The sequence below is a fragment of the Dipteris shenzhenensis genome, chromosome 25 (genome assembly GCF_047967505.1).
Source record: "Dipteris shenzhenensis isolate YYH24624 ecotype China chromosome 25, Dip_SZ_1.0, whole genome shotgun sequence".
Classification (NCBI taxonomy): Eukaryota; Viridiplantae; Streptophyta; class Polypodiopsida; order Gleicheniales; family Dipteridaceae; genus Dipteris; species Dipteris shenzhenensis.
In genome coordinates, this window is record NC_141620.1 from 18,633,569 (window position 1) to 18,653,943 (window position 20,375).

Below are 20,375 nucleotides of genomic sequence, written 5' to 3' on the forward strand. Positions count from 1 at the left end.
TCAACTAGGAGACATTTAGAAAGGCCTTCATCGTGGGGTTCCCCCCCATAGCAGCCATAAATGGAGCCCGATAAATCAATTGTATGGAGTAAAGCATAATGATAAGGAGCTCCTAAGGGATTACATTGCCAAGATCAAGCACCTCAATGCCAGGCCGTTGTGAACCGTATGAGCGGATGACTGTTGCCCCGCTTCCTCATCAGATTGGATGACGCGAAGCTACACGACCACATAATGTGATGAATCCTACCTCCTTTGATCTATGCAGCAAGGTGGCCATCCGCATATGTGACAACATGATGGACAAGGCGAATTTGGATAAAACCCCGGATCCCTCATAAATAGCTCCGTCAGTTAGGTCTTTGAGTGTAGAAATGATCAAAAAGAAAATAAATAGCTGGCCTCCAATCTATCAAATCAGCTAGGCCTTCAGTGGAAGACAAGAACCTCCAAGGATGCACTGAGCAACCCCCACTTGTTTCCATGGATATACAACATATGGTGTGGGGTATGCAATGGCAACCACCCCTCCAATGAGTGTCCACACCTAAGGGCAAGGCCGGCACTCTACTGCACACACTGCCATAGGTGGGAAAAGCACTCAGGGGGGTCACTCATCATATGTAACCCTATCACGTGAGTTCAACAAAAGGATATTTTTTATTTCTAAAATTTACAGAAATAAATATACATAAGGGACTATTTAAAATAGTTTTGGAAAAAATTTACAGATTTGTATAGAAAAGGGGTACATTTATTAATGAAAATTTTACACAGATAAGGGATTTTAGAAATATGCCTTGAACGCACGTGGTATAGAGGGTTTATACATAGTGACCCCCTCGAGGAAAAGCATGATACCTCCCAATGTCAATTTCAAGGTCCCTTCCCCAAACTATGTATAAAATGATACCCCCATTAGCCCTAACGACCCCGCCTAACAGAGCTCAGCTTGCTCCGTTATCACCACCATATTGGGCCGCAATTGCCATTACCGCATATAACTCCAGTCAATCAGGTGTTGGTGGAGGAAGTGCTTAATGAATGGGAGGAGATGGATCCAGATCACATACCTCAGGATTACTACCCCTATGAGGAGGGAAGTGGCACCTTGAGCCACTACCTCCCGCAAGAGGACCAATAGGTCCCTGTGTTCCATACCACTCCTGTGAACGCAAGGGCAAGAGACCTAAACTCAATCGCTCAGAGGCCCCCGCTCCAATGTTACACTTGCTAGGGTCCCCACAGAGCAAGCAAATGCCCCTATCAAGGTACTTCAAACCCCTCGGTGTCCTACTTCAAATGCCAGGGGCCACATTTCTTGAGGGACTATTGCTATAGGGATTGTACCCCAGCTGCTCCACCCATGACCAACCCCACACCCTTGTGTGCGGGGTGTGGGACCGAGTATCTATTTTAGGACTTTCCCACGAGGAGACCGACAACCCCAATCATCCTACCAAAGAGCACCAGCCTTAACTTACTTAGCATCGAACAAGGCCAAGTGGCCGCAGTGCCCCTACAAGTCATCACAAGGATGCAAGACAAGGCATTACGCAAGGCAATGAGGAAGATGGCAAGGAAAGATAAAGGGTCCTTGTCACCAAGCCCTGAGATCCCTCAACATTCCCTAACCCGTCCCAAGAAGGACATTCGGTTAGGTGATGGCTCCAACCAGGTGCTTATCCAAGACGGTTCTAATGAGGAGACAACTACTCTCGCCACCTCCTCTGCTTTCGAACATGCTTCCACCCAGCATGACCCTGAGGTGCCTCCGAGTCCAGAAGTAAAAAATTTGGTGTAAGCCCGAGGCCTCACACCCTTGCCCTCCTATAAGGAGACCTATCCTGACCCAGTCTTAGAAAAACAATACGTAATAGATGCCCAAATCTTGGTACAAGACTGCCAAGAGAAGTTCAAGCATTGACTCAAGGTAAGTAGAGGGTCATATACTATTCATCCAACCCACCTGATGGGCTACCCGAGGGGAGAAATTGCTCAAGGTGCTGAAAAGAGTGGAGAAAGAGGAACACCTCAGCTTTGATTAGTCTGAGGCTCCAAATCAGGATCGCAAGATCTTATACTAACAGGCCAAAAGGTCTCAGGAAGACAGATCCTCCCACGGGTACAATTGGCTAGCCTCGGCCGAGGAGGTGAACCTAGCCCCAGAAGGGCAGGACCCCCAACCCGTATTTGTCACCGATGATCTCACCCCCAATCAGGAGAATGCCTTAATAGCTCTCCTACAAGAGTACAAGGACTCATGGCTTGGAAGTACACCAACATGAAAGGGGTGCCTACCGAAGTAGTGCAGCACACAATCCCCAGGATAGATGATGCCAGACTAGTACGTCAACACCCCTACCCTATGAATCCCAAATACGCACTCATAGTGAGGGGAGAAATCCAGAAACTCATAGATGTGGGATTCATCTATGATATTGAGCATACGGACTGGGTATCACCCATCGTAATAGTCCAAAAGAAAAATGAAAAAATTGGAGTATGTGTGGATTTGAAAAAGGTTAATGGTGCCACTAAACATGACCACTACCCCTTTCCATTCACGGAACATGTTCTAGAAAGGGTATCCGAAAAGGAAGCCTATAGCTTCTTAGACGGATTTTTGGGTTACAACCAAGTGTCTATCGCCCCACAAGATCAACATAAAACCGCCTTCGTACCTGAGTGGGGTGTGTATGCGGGTAGGGTGATGATATTCAAATTAACCAATGCCCCTGCCACCTTCCAGCAAAGGATGATCACGGTATTCAAAGAATATGTGATAGACTTTGGAGAGACTTTGTGGAAGTCTTCTTGGAAAAAATCCACATGAACTTGACATGGGATGACCACTTGAAGTACCTCAGGCTCGTCCTCAAGAAGTGTCCCTTTGACCGCATATCCCTGAATCCCCTTAAGTGCCAATTTTGCATCAAACATGGTGTCATTCTTGGCAACATAGTGTCCAGGAATGGAATATCTACGGGCCACAATAAAATCAAACTCATTTTGGAGTTCTCACCGCCCACCAAGGCCAAGGGAGTCCAATGATTTATTGGCCACACGGGCTAGTACAGGAGGTTCATCTTGTTCTATGCGAACATAGCCCGCCCCTTATACAAACTGCTAGTATCCTTTGAGTGGACTGAGGAATGCCAAAAATCCTTTGAAACCCTCAAACTAGCTCTAGCCACCACATCGGTATTGAGGTAACCCGATTGGAATCTAATATTCCACGTCCATATTGATGCCTCCAACTTTGCCATCGGGGGTGTGTGTTAGCCCAACTCAGAGAGCATAATCCAGATTACCCGGACGACAAACCAATCCAACTCTAGTGCCCATGGCCCCTCGGATTTGTATGTGAAGTTGGACTGGCATATAATTCCGGTGCTAACAATGGAAATGCCTTTGGAGGAGCATAATCTAGGTCTTTTCAATATCTACTTTTGGTCCAGTGAAGGCTTCTTCCCCAATCAATAATCCTTGCTCGAATAGACTTGTCATCCCTCGTGAAGTCCAACGTGTAGTTGGTTGCTTGTACGTCGGCGTGTGCATATCATTGTTTGTGGATTGCTTTCAAACCACTAGCAATAGAAGCAACAATGGGAAATCCATGGTGACATAATAACCTTGCTCGCAACCTAGTGAGTGGAGAGTTCCAATCAAAGTAAGGTTCTTCTCTTGGATGTGTGGTCCCGGCCTAACCCATCTCACAGATGTCCCACGACGCTATGGGAGACACATCAACATATCATGCGCACTTCCACCATTGAAAAACTAAGTGATGCCCCAAAGCTCTTGGGTGTGTACCCCAATGCCTGACAGATAGCTCTATAAATCACTGTCATCACTAGCCCATTCTTTAGTGCTAGATGAGTGTGGGCATTGTCTCTACTACTCTTTGTGCCAACATACCACGATGTTGGCCTAGGACTTGGGATACCCACAACCTATATCCGGAATACCTTGCCTTCTCCTCCCTTGCCCACCAGTTCGTGCAAGGTTAGCACTTGCAATGGAAAGTGCACTGTGTGGGAGCACATGTCGGCAAATGCAGTACATAGTTCTATCCGTGTTCTCTGGCCTTCACAGCCTGGGTCGGCGGATTAGCATTTGCTTGTACCCCACTAGCCATCTTAGTCATATGGACCAAGGTACTAGCTATTGCCTTTCCGACAGACTGTTTCTCCTTCGCATTTTTTCTACGATTAGAAATATGTGACACCTTCCATTCACACGTCTAGAGTGCAAGCTTCTCTCCATTGACAGGCAAGGTTGCATTGTTCACCTTTGCATATAATTCCCATTAACCTATAGGATCTCCCAACAATCGAGGGAAATATTGATCAACTATCACTTTAACATCCAACCATGCCATTCGGCCACGTCTGGGCCAACTCATGTACATAAGGTCAAATACTCGGGTTAGCATTTGGTCGCGCAAAAAATTTGGGTTTGCATGGGCCCAGATTTCTTTGTCACTCAATCCTATCAAGTGTTTGATCGTTGTCTTACAGACAAGCATCAGAACCTCAGTCTTCTACTACTCTTGTGTTGCCATCAAGGATGGGTGTTTAGTGATCTAGTGCATGCAACAATCATTTTGTAAGTGCTCAAACTTCTTCAAAATAAAGAACACCTAAGATATAGCTGCAAATTTGCAATGCTAGTGTAAATTCAACCATTCGAAAACAACATGCAACACCATTAATTGTAATATTTCGAATAAGTTTCACATAACTTCGTATCCTTAGAATAATAAACTACTAAATACATTTTGCTTTCCAAGGCAATGGTATAATACGTCAACTAATTCGTAGCTCATGACATAATCCACTACTATAGTAGCTCACTACATGATTTACTATTATAGAGTGAATTTCGTAAAGTCACACTCGAGTGTCAATCTATCAACTGGTGAAGGCTAGAACATGAAACATATTTAACATCACATAACCAAGATGATCTAGATTAGCTTTGCCAAACACACATTTGGTTGGGAAGGGTCCTTATAGGGATGAACCGACCGGCAAAAGCGAGCCATCATCCAGATAAAACCTGACTGTACTGACACCTATGTACATAGATAGATCTCACAACCTACAGTTCAGCCAGGGCGAGGTGAATCCGACTGGCCGAGGTGCATCATCACTTGGCTTGACTGACCGACACCAAAGACTAAAGAAGGACAAATCACCCAAAGAGGAAACGACAGAGTAAGCAAGAGAAAGCGACAGGAGTGCGCAGGTGCGGTAGTGGCAGGAGGGGGGTCTTTTCATAAGATTTTGTAGTGACATCACACAATTCAACTCTTGATCGCATGGTGTCTCAACAGCCACGATTGCATATCATAGTACAAATCGTACGGTCTGTGATGACATAACAAACATCACATAGTATGGCACGTCATGTAACGGTGTCTCATAAAGCCCTTAAAAAAACCACGTAGTATTAGTGTAGGACTGCGCGAGGTCCCTCATACCGCTTGGTATGGTTCCATACCACACAGTGTTTGTAGGCACATACCGCACGGTATGAGAACAAATGGTGTGGTATGCTCTCGGTTGATAGCTGGTGTAAAGAAACACGTTTTTTGGAGTTTAGGGCATTAGGCCACATTTTTTAAACAAAAACTACGTATTTTAATTTTTAAAAAACATACTTTTAAAATCCCTGAATGTAAGCAATTTTTTGTTTTTTAATTATGATTAGTATCTCCATAGCAATGTGCAAAATGTAAGCAATCTTTATTTCCTATCATTGGAATCTCCATAGCAATATGTAAAATAGGACCAATCTTTATTTTCCATAATTGGTATCATGAAAATAATCATGTTAATTAGTAAGTTGAAGTGTTTAAATCAATTGTCTTTTATATACCAATGCCATTTTACATCCAAAGACATGTGTGGGATCCCTACTTGTTCGTACTTTATAAGGGAGGAAAAGAGTACAAAGTAACCACAACAAGTGGAGACACAAATGTAGAGTAAAAGGATTTTGGATTTGGTTTTGGATATTGATTAGGGATCAATTAGGAGTGCCAAGTTGGAATGCAAAAAAGTCCTTGCAATGTACACGTGTGCACCTAGATGATATATGTAATGTATGTTAAAAAAAACAAACACACACACACACACACATATAGAGAGAGAGAGAGAGAGGGAGAGAGATTTATATCTCACAATTGTGTACTATAGCATGTACTATAGCAATGGACAGCACTAGGAGAAGCGATTAGGACCCCTACAGACCGATGCTTTGCGCTCAGAGTTGCAGAAACTTGTAGAAGCTGGGTTTATTGTTCCGGTTCACAATACTGAATGGGTTTCACCAGTGGTAATCACCCCAAAGAAAAACAAGTGGTGGGTTTGCATCGACTATAAGAAACTCAATGCGGCCACCAAGAGGGATCATCATCCTCTGCCCTTCAAGACCTCATTCTTGAGAAGGTAAGTGGTTGAATGAGATGTATACTTTCTGTGATGGTTACTCCGGGTTTTATCAAATCAGAATTGAAGTGCAAAAACTATTGTACATAGTGTGTCGTAAGATCTATGTTTTGAAAACCATTACCCTTTTCTCTTTCTTTAGGCAAAAGTATGTGCACTTGTTTGAATTAAGACACCTACATATATGAATCTCTCTTGTTCAAAAATTTCTTTCATGGAGTATAGAGTACAAATACGATGCGTCAAAGAAGAAGAGAACACAAAACTTTATCAAATTATTTGCCAACAAGGGATAATAGGACCCCCTAGCGAGGATTAATTCAAAAATTTATTAATTTTTCCGCGGAAGGGATCGAATTATGCCAAAAGGGGGGGGCGCTGAATTAATCTGTGTTTTAGGGCTCCAGAAGCTTCCGTGAGAAGCTTCTCACTTGCAGATCCAAAAGCTTCTACGAGAAGCTTCTTGTCGACGGGTCGCCTATAAAGGAGACTAGATGAGAGGAGGGGGGCGTATAGAATATGCAGGGGGGCTGTGAAGCCCTCCCATACAAAGAGGAGGAAGGAGGGGCTGAGGAGCAGGTAGGAGGAAAACAGGCAGCGGAGGAGGAAGGAGGAGGAGGAGGAGGAGGAGGAGAGGGAGCGGAGGAGGGGGAGGAAGAGGAGGCAAGAGGAGGGAGCCCGAGCGGAGAGGAAGGAGCAGAGGAGGGAGCGCAGCGGAGAGAGGGGTGTGGGGAGTGAATACATTAGGTTAATTGGAAGAATAAGCTAGGTTAAATAATAGAATAAGCTTAGGTTAATTAATGAAAGATAACTTTCACCCCTCACAAACAATTTAATTAATGGAATACAATTTTTGAGAGCCATTAGGGATGATCTTAGGGAATGGATACATATCATTATAGTCAGAGGATGGGGAGCATGAGACAAGACAAGAGACGCAAGAGAGACAAGAACATAGGGGGCCAACAAAAGTTGATGTGCCGGAAATCTTCTACTCATGTTACAGCTCACAACCTATAACAGCAAGACTTGGACCCCAACGTCTATCTTTGCCAATTATAAGACTCACATCTTGGCATGCCTGATGCCAGCATGGATGCCAGCGTGGCTTCCTTGCTTACATGTCTTGCTTATGTGGCGGGCAAAGATAGTTATGTCTGCTTACGTGGCAGGCAAAGATAGTTACAAGACTCACATCTTGGCATGCCTGATGCCAGCATGGATGTGAGCGTGGCTTCCTTGCTTACGTGTCTGCTTATGTGGTGGGTAGACCCCTCACGATAGCACAAACAAAGAGGTAATATGCCCATTAATATGTTTGTGTGAGAGAGAGAAATCAAAGCGAAATACCATCGTCTTCTGCAGAGGCACGTTCTTCGTCTAAGTGAGACATATGTTTCATAAGGGGAAAGTGATATGAGTTAGCACAGGTCGAGGAGAATGGGAGGTATAAGAAGGAGGTGCATCGTCTTCTCCAGAAGCACCTTCTTTCGTGATCTGAGGTGCAGGAGGCTGGGAGGCCATAGAAGTTGGATGGAGTTGCCAGAGGTGCATCATCTTTTCTAGAGGCACATTCTTAATTTGTCTGAGAGAGAGATCATAGATTTCCAAGGAGAAATTGATGGGAGGTAGTAGAGGTGGAGGAGGAGGATGGGCGGTAGGAGGGCTTGACGGGATGGAGATGCCAAAGGTGGGAGGTGGTGTGGATGTGACAAGTGAGGTCTGAGCGTCAAAATCGGAGAAGATATGGGCGCCAAAGTTCAGGCACCTTGTACGTACATACGGTCCCGTGCAAAATATCCGTAGTTTGTAGCTTCTAAATCTGTCAGCCAACATTCCATGACAAAGGAACTCTGTCCAGATAGCCACAACAAAATTCCACCGTCCGATTCGCAACGCTGAACCTCCACCGTCGATTAGCTTAAAGCCCATGTCATCACATGGTCCGGACCATCAATGGCGCTCCACCTATCTAAAAATCTAAGCGAGCATCCAAAACTTGCTGCATTTTTTACCTCATGTGGAGTGTCCCTTACATTTTACTTCAAAGTCAAAAATTGCAGATATTCAGACCTGTTTGTCTTTCTTTCAACATGTGCATGCAACAATCTGCCATGCAGCATCGTTTTCAAATCTTTCACGGTTGCACGTCTTTACAATCAGTTGCTTTGTCGGAGCTGCGGATTTTCAGATAAAGTGAACGTACTGAGCTTCAGAGTAACAAATTGTCAATTGTGCCAACGTTGATTCTACGCTCAATACAGCCTCGAGTCAAGGTAAACGTTTGCACAAGACGGGCTCGACAAATAACATAACGTAATCGTCTTTGACACATTCACCTCGACTGATCATTGTTCGACTCAGAGGCCAGTGAAAAGAAATACAGGACGGAAATTTACGTCCAAAATTGCCGGAAGGAAAGGGAAAGGCTGGAGAGTGACATCAAAGAACGCTACTGATCTGACGAACACACTGGAAAAGAGTCAGGTAAGCATGCAGTGCTCTTGGAATCGAGAACGAAAACAGCGCAGATATTTGCGACTACAAATCAAGCTCCTGCTGCAATGACCATATTGCAACTGAGGTAAAATCAATAGAACCAGAACGAGATCATCAAAGATATTACAACAGCAGCTACAACCGAGGAGGGACGCTTTGTGATTAGCGCTGGATCCATCTGGTTAAGCATGGCGATCGTTGATGGCCTGAAATCCACTGCATCTAAAGGCGAGCAGCATGCAGCATATGCCGGACACTTCACCGCCTTCGTCTTCTTTGCTTGTGTCGTGGCTGCCAGCGGAGGACTTATGTTCGGCTATGATCTTGGAATCTCGGGTTTGCAACCATTTGTAGCACTCGTTAGTCTTCATTGTTTCGAATTCCTGCAGTTCTTGTCGGTGAAAATCGTGGCACCGTTTCCATATGTTTTGTGTCTTCCCGGTGATTGATTACACCGTCTCTCCGTCGTTCCTGTGTTTCCGGTGATCAATTACACCGTTTCTAGATTGTTTCTGTGTTGTGGTGATTGATTATACCGTTTCTACATGGTTTCTGTGTTTTCGGTTACTGATTACAGCTACACGATCCAAAACTTCTAACATTGTGTCGATCATGTCCGATTGCTCGGTGGCTTCAGGTGGTGTCACGGCCATGGATGACTTTCTACTCAAATTCTTTCCCACGGTTTACCGGAAGAAACACGCAATACAGACGGACAACTATTGCAAGTTCGACAGCGAGGTCCTGACTACCTTCACGTCTTCGCTGTATTTAGCTGGTCTGGTCGCTTCGTTCTTTGCATCCATGACAACCACAAAGTATGGGAGGAAACTGTCGATGCTAATAGGAGGAGCGAGCTTTCTGGTTGGATCTGCGCTGAATGGCGCCGCTGAGAATGTGGCGATGCTGATTATAGGGAGGATCATGCTGGGAGTGGGAGTTGGATTCGCAACACAGGTGCGTTTGATGTCAAAACGTTCGTCTTGCTTGAATTCTTTGCTTAGCAATCCAGAAATCAGCACGACAATGTGTTCGTCTTGCTTGAATCCTTTGCTTAGCAATCCCGAAATTATCAGCACGAAAGATTACTCACAGATGAGATGAATTTTGTTGCTGCAGTCCGTGCCTCTCTATCTTTCCGAGATGGCTCCCGCAAACCTGCGCGGCGCCATGACTATGATGTTCCAAATTTCTGTTGCCGTCGGAATTCTGTGCGCTAACCTCATCAATTTCGGAACAAACAAACTCACTCCCTGGGGTTGGCGCTTGTCTCTCGCTCTCGCAGCAGTTCCTGCCACCATCGTCACATTTGGAGCCGTTATCCTGCCGGATACACCCAACAGCCTCATCGATCGAGGTTACACCGACGCCGGGCGAGCTGTCTTAGAATCCATCCGGGGAACCTCAGACGTTGAGGCTGAATTCAGCGATTTGGTGAAGGCCAGCGAGATTTCTAAGTCTGTAAAGCATCCATGGCGCCAAATCTTGGAGAGGAGATATCGGCCTCAACTTGTGATGGCGTTTGCCATACCGTTTTTCCAGCAGCTCACAGGGATAAACGTCATCACCTTCTACGCCCCCGTGCTGTTCGAGACGATTGGGTTCGGAGCAAACGCTTCTCTATACTCCGCTATAATCACCGGCTCGACAGGACTCGTAGCAACGATTGTTTCTGCAAATATCGTAGACAGATCTGGGCGTCGGAAGCTGTTCTTGGAGGGGGGCTGCGTAATGCTCGTCTCACAGGTAAGAATATGAATCGCTTTCAATCCCTTGCATCTCTCTCTGATCTCATCGACCTTGTAGCACAAAAACACATGCTTCAATCTTCTAAAATCTAAGATAACAAGAAAACATGCAGATGCGGAAGCATCTGTCTCTTGCATTTGATATGATGTCATTTCGCGATAAGATTAAGCAGTTAGTATCTCACATGACTCAACTAGAGCAAGATAAATAGCATCTCATTTTCTTCCCAATGAAAATCAAGGTGAGAATCAGATGAGAAGGTGAGATGGTCTGATGGTCGGATCAGCCTGCTTCATTCTGTAAGCTCAGATCGAAGTCGACCGCCAATATCCTTGCAACGTCGTCAATCAGCAAGCGAAGAGAAAACAACCGATCTGGCGCAGTTAATCGCAAACATGAATCAAACGAACATTAATAAGAGATGAACGACTGTTAATTGATTCCTGAAACGTTGGCTACATGGCAGGTGATAGTGGGAGTAATACTGGCGCTGAAGCTGGGGTCGCACACGATGCTAACGCACGGGGAAGCGATCGTGGTGGTGATACTGATCTGCGTGTACGTGATGGCGTTCGGGTGGTCCTGGGGACCGCTGGGCTGGGTGATACCGAGCGAGATCTTTCCGTTGGAGGTGCGATCGACGGGGATGTGCATCAACGTGAGCGTGAATATGCTGTTCACGTTCGCGATAGCGCAGGTGTTCTTGACGATGCTGTGCCATTTGAAATGGGGGCTGTTTTTCTTCTTCGCGGGGTGGATGGTGGTGATGAGCGTGTTTGTGATGGTGTTGTTGCCGGAGACGAAGAACGTGCCTGTGGAGAAGACGATGAATCTGTGGCAATGCCATCCTATCTGGTCCTCCTTCTATCTCCCATCCTCCTCCTCCTCCTCCACCACCTCTACCATCACAGATCAGTTTCCTCTTTGAAATCCATCATCTCTTGGCCTCTGCTGGAGACGATGATGATGCACCTCTCGTACCGGCCGGTTCTCCTCCTTCTACCTCCATCCTCCTCCTCCACCTCTATTACCTCCTATCAGAGACGAACACCATCTATATTCATCCTCTCTCAGATATTTCGAAGTTTCCCCTTTCAAATATATTATATTTTCATGTCTCTCTCACACGAAGAAGTTGCCTCTGGAGAAGATGCTGCACCTACTCAGAAAACTCCCTTTGCTCAGCGTGAACGTTCTAGGGAAGCCTACGATGGGCTTCTCATGTAGAGATATACAAAGCTTTTCCCAGGCTATCCCTCTCTCGTGGAGGTCTGATATAGTCCAGCCTGTTGTTCCTGATGGTTCTGGGCGCTTCGTTCACCAGTTATAGGTCCCGTTGACATCTTGTGTAATGTGCAGCTTCATTTGTACGTTCTTCAAGGTGGTGTGGATAGGAGTGAAGTCTTACTCCAATGTACATATAGCCTGATTGAAAATATCACTCCTCTAGATATAGTCCAGCTTGTTGTTCCTAATGGTTCGGGCGCTTTGTTCACCAGTTATAAGTCCCGTTGACATATTGGATAACATTGTGCAGCTTCGTTCGTACGTTCTTCAAGGCTTGTCAGAGCAGTGAAGTCTTCCTCTAGCGTACGTATAGCTTGATTGAAAATATCACTCCTCTACAATGCACTTTAATTAAAAGATTACGATGCAGTTAGTGTGTCCTCAGTGATCGACTCGGGCCGGAAGCCTCCAATCTCATCGACAACCTATGCAGCTAGCGGATTGAGGGAATGCTTACACAACGTTGAAAGTGGTGACATCTTCTTTCCTAGCTTTTTGCAGTTTTTAAAAGCGTCCGTAGTGTTGGTTTCAAAAACATATTATAAGCATTTTGTGAGTTTTTTAAAGCGTTATTCATGCAGCTACGAGGATGGTCTTTCCATGGCAAAAACATTCATGGATTTTTATTCCTATGCTTATGCTCGCGGAGGGCTACTATCACCATCACTCCATGCATCCGTAATAGTCGCTCTTGAAGATCCCATTGCCGACGCTTTGCCTCCTCACGATGAGCATAGGACAATATTTGCGAGTGTGGCACTGCATCCTATATCAAATTAAAACGGGATCATAACTCAAACACATGAACACCCATAGGTATCTCAATCAACCTTAACCCTTGAACACTTATGATGTTTACGATCGCATCCCATTCTCCATACTTTGAGACGTGATTGAGTGTAATTTTGCGTGCACGATACATGTTTCCTCGACATCGATCAAACAACCCAAAAAATTTATTCTTGCATGAGTTGTAAATGTCAAAACTCCGTTGAGCGTCTAAAAGCGCGTCTAACACCGCATTTGTACTATGGAGTGTGTCTATAGGCACATCTAAAACGTACTTTAGATGCATTGATAGACGTACTTTTAGATGCATAGATAGACACGCAAATAGATGCGCTTTTAGATGCACAGACTGCGAGCTGATTTTTGAACCTACTTTTAGCGCTCTTGCTTTCCTTCACATACTTTTAGCATCGTGTGAGACGCACAGACTGTGAGCTAATTTTCGAACCCACTTTAAGCGCTCTTGCTTTCCTTCACATACTTTTAGTATCGCATGGCTTGCTTTCCTTTTAAGAGACATAGCTCCAGGCATCCACACTTATCTCCAAGCACCCACACTCATTTTCAAGCTTACACAATCATCCCCAAGCACACAAGAGAAGAGGGTGAACAAGGAAGAGAAGAAAGAGAAGCAGTTTTGAAGAAGTACAAGAAGCTTCCATACCTCTATCCAAGGTAAGTCTCTTGACAGTTGATCTTCTTTGAAAGTTACTCTCTTTGGATTCGTCCTTTGTCGTATGCAGAGAACGGATGTTTTTGGTACTAGTGTTGTTCTTTTTGGGAGTGGACGCATGTCCTTTTCAGTTTTTTTTTTAAAAGACGTCTGTCGGGGCGCGTTTATAGATGCGTTTAACAGTGAGTGCATCTATCTTTTGGAAAAACAAATAGCCGCGCCTATAGATGCGTTGTTAGACATGCCTATCGACGCGCTCTGACAATCTATTATGTGTTCTTCCTTTTCCTTTTCCTTTTCCTTCTCTTTTCCCTTCCCTTTCCCTTCCCCTTCCACTTCCACTTCCACTTTTAAGAAAAGGATTGCATATTGAATGATGGAAATAAGTGATTGCATGAATGAAGGAAGGGATTGCATGAATGATGGACATGGATTGCATGATTGAAGAAAGGGATTGCATGAATGATGGAAAGGGAAAGCATGATTGAAGAAAGGGATTGCATTCGTGAGAAAATAAGAGATTACTCTCACTTTTTCTCTCCTTTCTCCTCTCTTTCCTTCTCTTTTCTCCTCTCTTTTTCTCTCTTATCTCCTTTATTTTTTCTCCTCTCTTTTCCTCTGTTTTTGTCTCTTTTCTCATCTCTTTCCTTCTCTCTATTTTCCTCTCTTTTCTCCTCTCTTTCCTTCACCTTGTCTCTCTTTTTCCTTCTCTCTTTTATCCTCTTTTTCCTTCTCTTTTCATCTCTCTTTTTCTCTCTTATCTCCTCTCTTTCCTTCCCTTTTCGTCTCTTTTCTCATCTCTTTCCTTCTCTCTTTTTCTCTCTTTCCTTCCTTCTCTCTTTTTCTCTCTTTCCCTCCTCTCTTTTCTCCTCTCTTTCCTTCACCTTATCTCTCTTTTTCCTTCTCTCTTTTATCCTCTCTTTCCTTCTCTTTTTGTGGTAATTTTCCTCTCTTATCTCCTCTCTTTTTCTCTATTGTTTTCTCCTCTCTTTTCCTCTCTTTTCCTCTCTTTTCTCCTCTCTTTCCTTCTCCCTTTTTCTCTCTTTTATCCCCACTTTTTCTCTCTTTTTCTCCTCTCTTTTCCTCTCCTTTCTCCTCTCGTTCCTTCTCTTTTCTTCTCTCTTTTTCTCTCTTATCTCCTTTCTTTTTTCTCCTCTCTTTTCCTCTCTTTTCCTCTCTTTCCTTCTCTTTTTTTTTCCATGTGAAGCTTCAATAGCCTAACATTGAGCAAGCAGATATAGACTTCTGTCACTCTAATTCAAAGAATGCAGGAGTCTATAAATGCTTGCTCAATGTCAGGCTATCACTTGATTTTTTCTTTTGCATCTCGTGACAAGGGCATGCTCGATGGTAATCTTCTTTTCTTTTCTTCAGTTCATCATGTGGCCAGGAAGCTCTTCAGCCTCACCTGATCTTCGAGATGCCATCTTTTGGGAGTTGTATATTAACCTTTTGGGCACCCTCCCACTCCTGGGGAGTTATACACATACATGACGGGTACTCTAAACACCCCCCAGGAATCGATAGTACAGACTCCAAACCACCCCAACCCCACACCAACTGAGATTACCTCAATGGAGTCGAGAAAGACGAGCCGGCTATAAATCCGAGCCCCTTCTCCTCCCCCAGTGGTCAGGAGGTCCTTTTATCTCGTAGAGTCACCGGCGTACTCCCGTGCAGTCAAGAGTCGCTTCTCCAGCTACGAGTGGCCAACGACACTCGTGTAGTCAAGAGTCACTTCTCCAGCTATGAATGGCCAGCGTACTAGCTCGACATGACAGGGCAATAGGCATAGTAGCAAGGGATGCATGGCACAGTGCTTTGGGAGGGGTAGTGGTGGGGACAGGGATGATTTAGACATGCCAGAGGGTGATGGTATGATCTTCTATGACATCACTCAGACAGGAGGCATCTTAATGGATGCATGGGGGGGGGATATCATGGCCTTCATGCACTCTGTAATTACTAACAACTATAGAGTTTGCTTTATTCACTACAAAGACCAACCAGAAAAGTTGGCTGGTGAGACCCTCGCTGTTGTTTGCTCTAGGTACCCCAATCTCCCCAATGTTTAGTTCACAGATAAATGGGCCAAGTGAAAGATTGTTACGATACTTGGCAATAAAAGGTCTTCGCTTAAGAGGCAGGCACTAGCTGAGATTGTCGGGCTCGAGGGAGGTCAACCACCAAGGGGCCAGCCCCACACTGCTCATAAGCGTGAGTGGAAGAAAGCAATGAAGGCAGTGAAGGCGGACCCCAGTCTGTAGCACGTGGAGGCACGAAGGATCCAAATGGAGCAATATGGAAGGGTGTATTTTGGAGCAGGGGGTGTTGAATCATGGGAGGCCCAATTTGTAAGTATCGATCTCAAATTATATTATTTATGTAGTTTATTAGGAGGTTGTTTCTTTGTACTAACCCCTCTGCAAATTGTGTCATCTTGCAGCTTGATATCATGGGCAGGTACCCTACTCCTGTCGAGACAGCCTACCACCGCCACCATCGCAGAGGAGATACATGGAGGCACTTCTATGATGACAAGTCGATTACTGAGAAACAGTATATCCGGGCTACTGGAGCACCGCCCTAGGTATTTAAAAGTAATTAAATAATGTCAATATTATAAGTAAAGATTTGATTTTTCATACAATGATACATGTTGTCCCTCATTTACAAGGCCTTGCGGTTGATCAAGAGGAAGAAGATGAGGAAGAAGGGAGCAAAGAAGGGGGTGAAGAAGGGAGTGAAGAAGGGAGCAAAGAAGGGAGCGAGGACGTGGAGAACTTAGATTAGTGGTAGAAGTAGTGCTAGCTATTCTTCTTTGTACTTGAAGCCACTGGCTTGGCCTCATTCCTCTCTTGTATATACACTTCTCTTATTTTTTGTACTTGAAGCCACAGGACGTGGCTTGGCTTCATGCTATATGTACACACAAGCACTTTTTGAGCTATGAATTAATATATACTCCTTTTATTTTTTTAGCTTTCAATTTCCTTGTGCAACGTTCTATCAATTAATGCCTTGTGAACTAAATGTTTTGGCGTTGTAATGTTTTATTCGGAATTGTAATCATCGGCTATAGACGTGCTTGTAATCATAATAATTAAAATGTGGTTGGCTGTAAGAATTGAATTGCACAATGTGGAAATGGGATTCTTGTAACTACATAGCATACACAACTTACACAGCGTTCTGTTCAACCATACAAAATTCTGCTTTTATTAATAAAAAATATTCTATAGAGTGTCTATAAGCACCTCTATAAACATGTCTATGTACACGTCTCTCTGTTTTTTTTAAATTTCTAGCAAGCCATCTATTTGTGCATATATAAGTGTGTCTGTCTATTATATAGACGTGCCCGTAGATGCGGGTCTATAGACGCGCCAATAGACAGATGAATAGACATACCCGTAAGTTTTTTTTTTAAGTTAAGAAAATGCATCTATGTGCACGTCTGTGGGTGCTTTGTCTTGTTGTGGTGGTCATGTGAGGTTGTCTTGAGCCTATGGAGATGTGGTCAAAAGCATAGAAATTATTGGAGAAATATATGATTGTGAAGGTCAATGGTCAAAATTATGCATCATGTCAGTTGTCCACTTGGCTCTACTTTATGTTAAAAGGTATTTGGGGGTCATTTATGGTGTTCACAAGAAGCCAAAGAGCAATCAAGGTGCATGGGATCAAAAAAATGAGAAGGCCATTGGAGTGTTGGGAAGAGCTTTTGGATTGGACTCCTTCCACCAACTAATATGGGTGCCAAAAACTAGCTGGAGATTATTGAGTCTCTTTTCGGTGGCAAGAAGAAGAATTCAGAGGCTTCCTAAAGTAAGAGCTCTTTGGTCTTTGTGCATTGTTCTTCTTGTAGGGTCAATTGTCCTCAACCATGTCTTGTGTCTGGGCCTTTGAATCAATACAAGGAAGCTTGGAGTCTTTGACAGTGTCCTCTATGTCTACTTCTCTTTCAATATTTCATGTAAGAGCAAAGTATCCATTTCAAGATTGGGAGAGAAACTTATTGAACTCATCAAGTTTTGATATTTGTACTTTTTTTGGAGGTCATGTGAGGTTTGGTTTTGGTCTTAGTTAGCTTCTTAAGAAACTCATCAAGTTCAAGCGGCCAAGTTTTCGAGTTTCTGTGAGGAATAGTAGGTTACGGGACATGGTACAAATTAATTAATTTCCTGCACTTTGTTTATGCTTAAAGTTTGCTACTGTAAATTTCAATTATTGGACCTGATGACCTCTCGTCTTGGTCCATTGCCACAATTTGTGTGCCTATCATCCTGCTGCATTTATAGTAAAAAGAGAAAATAAAGTTTTGCGAGGCAATCATGTACTTAATGTTGATAGAGTTATGAGCAATCTCACAATACATTGCCACCATTCTATCCCAACCATTATCCAAAAATTTTGGAATTGGAACTTCGTCATACCCTTTTACTCTAAAAGTCAACATTGTTTTACAAACTTTAACTAGATAATCCTGAAAAAGTTCTACAAAAACTGTAAGTGGCATGAAAAAATTAATTTTAACTATCTTGGTAGCAATATTTGGTTTCAGGGAATGCTGTACTTCCAAAAATAGTTTGGCTCTATAGGATTCTGTGATGCTGCCATTAGGGACTGGCCAATCAACTCTATTCCACATCGGAAGATCTTGCTTTTTTAATAAACCGTGTGAGTGAGCATTGTCCATCAATTGATAAAAGTGATCATAAAAAAATATACCCGATTCAGCCAGGGTTGTTGATTTTCTACCTATGTACTATAGCTCCCCAATAGCACCATGTAAAGCATCAAAGAATCCCAGTATGCACTCCAGTGGTTGCCACTCTTCATATGATGAGGGATATATATCTGAAAGAAAACAAAGAGACTGTCTATCATCAAAAGAAATAAATATTTCATTTCAAGTATTTCATTACACAAATAAACTTACAATTGGTTCTATAGTGTGGAAGATAAGTAGGATGATCTCATAATACAAGTTCTCGGTGCATGTAGTCTATGTTGTATTTGAACCTCTCTGACGCATCTTGTGCCTTCTTTTTCTACTCTAAAATCTTTCACTCTGCCCTTCCAAGAAGCCAAAAAAGTGTTAGTTGATTGATGCTTTCTTCTCTTGTTGGGTTGCATTAGAACCCAATCTCCTTTCGCCACTGCTATCCTTTCCCAGCTACCATCCACATTCATAGTATTGGAAACTTCTACACATGAGATTAAGTGAGGTAGGTCTTCGCGGCAAAGAGATACTTTGTATATCCACATCTTCGCCAGGTAGAGCGACAGACTGCTTCCTAGTGGCACAACCAAAGTTTTTGGTTGCCATCTGAAATCCTCACTCTAATACATGCGAAGTCAAAGAAACACACACTAAAATAGTAAGACATCAACAAAAATGACTGACATTGAGAACAAGCGAATAAACAGTGGAAGGAGCTTAGTATCTTGAAAGTTCAAGAGCATCACAACAACAATGATGCAACGAGGAATGCTTGTCGAAGAGAGAATGAAATGGCTTGTCATGGTGAAAGTAGAGGAATGGCACCGAAGAACAAGGAGAGAACAAGAGAAAGTGGATGGTTGTTGTGGGTCACCACACGGGAAGGTTTCAAAAAGGAGATCTGTTTAGATTTTGAGTCCACATCTCTTGATACGACAGGTGAACCGTAAAAGAATCGAAAACAAATTTTCTCATTAATGCCACACGCTTGTAACATAAAGTACTATTTTCTTTTTCATATTTTTGCCTTTTATTGTGAAATTTCTATGTTACGTTGGCCTTCTCCTCGTTGGTTGAGAGACATTTTTTCAAAACCCTAAAAGGCCCCAAAATGAGCTCCCTTTTTTCTTAATGCAAAGATCCTGTAGTCCCATAAGAGTGATTGGGATGCCAAGCTAAATGCTGACCTATGGGCGTATAGAACTACATGCAAAGTTACAAAAAATTTAACCCCCTTCACGATGGCTTTTGGGTTGGAAGTTGTGGTACCCTTAGAATTTGATGTTCCCAATCTTTGAGTGATAGCAGTTGAACATCAACTTGGTGAGATTGAGGTAATCAAGGGGAGATTGCATCAGCTAGCCAACGTGGATGAACTACGTCTCTGAGCAGCGTGGTCACAATAGGTAATTCAAAGGAGAGAGAAAGCATGGCATGACAGGCAATTGTGCCTAAACATTTGGAAAAAGGAATGTTGGTGCTACTCTATACTGCCAAGTTGGGACCGATTAAAATAAAATTAAAACTATGATGGAATGGACCCTATACGTTAGCTAAAGTCTTCCCAAATAACATAGTGTAGATCAAAAATTTAGAAGGACAAATGTTCCTCAAGTTGTAAAGGGATAAATTGTCCTATAGAGAAAAAAGTACTTCAAAGAATAAATACCCAATATTTATTTAAAGATCAATAACCTAGCACAATTCATAAATGACAATTGCCTCATTACAAAACTGTATATTAAAAATTGAAAAGTATAAAATTCCTGCCCACCACCATAAGGGCCAAGGTGAATCGATGGTGTCTTCTCAAGCGCACCACATCGTCCTACCCAAGAGTCCATATGCCATGATCCAACACTTCATGGGATGACTTCAAGTATGTCCATTTTCACATGTAGCTACGCTCTTAAGAAAAATGTGGTCTCTGAGTGCAAATTAGAGTTATCATAGAGTGAGCTAGATATATCCTCAATGAGAAGGGGCTTCGATGATAGTGTTGGGACAAAGCAGGTGATATAGTTGTGTATAGAATGAATAGGATCCCCACATCTCATTTGCAAAACATGAAACCGAAAGTGGCAAATTTGTTACAAAAGCTTATGTATTTTCATATGTCTAGGAATAAGCTCAAAAATAATAATTCACATCTATTAGTGTCATGAACTCTTGGACAATATTGTATTTGGGTGGA

General features: G+C 43.3%; 2 protein-coding genes across 2 annotated transcripts in view; both read left to right on the top strand.

The window, feature by feature from the left end:
• Positions 1-20,375, top strand: part of LOC147885546 (uncharacterized) — a 38,522-nt gene that overhangs the window by 16,122 nt on the left and 2,025 nt on the right. The window lies entirely within an intron of this gene.
• Positions 8,924-11,781, top strand: LOC147885547 (sugar transport protein MST3-like). Its single transcript, XM_087397062.1, has 4 exons — positions 8,924-9,293; positions 9,595-9,914; positions 10,077-10,703; positions 11,173-11,781. Exons 1-4 carry the CDS (start codon positions 9,146-9,148, stop codon positions 11,632-11,634), a joined length of 1,557 nt encoding a protein of 518 aa, XP_087253188.1. The 5' UTR covers positions 8,924-9,145; the 3' UTR covers positions 11,635-11,781.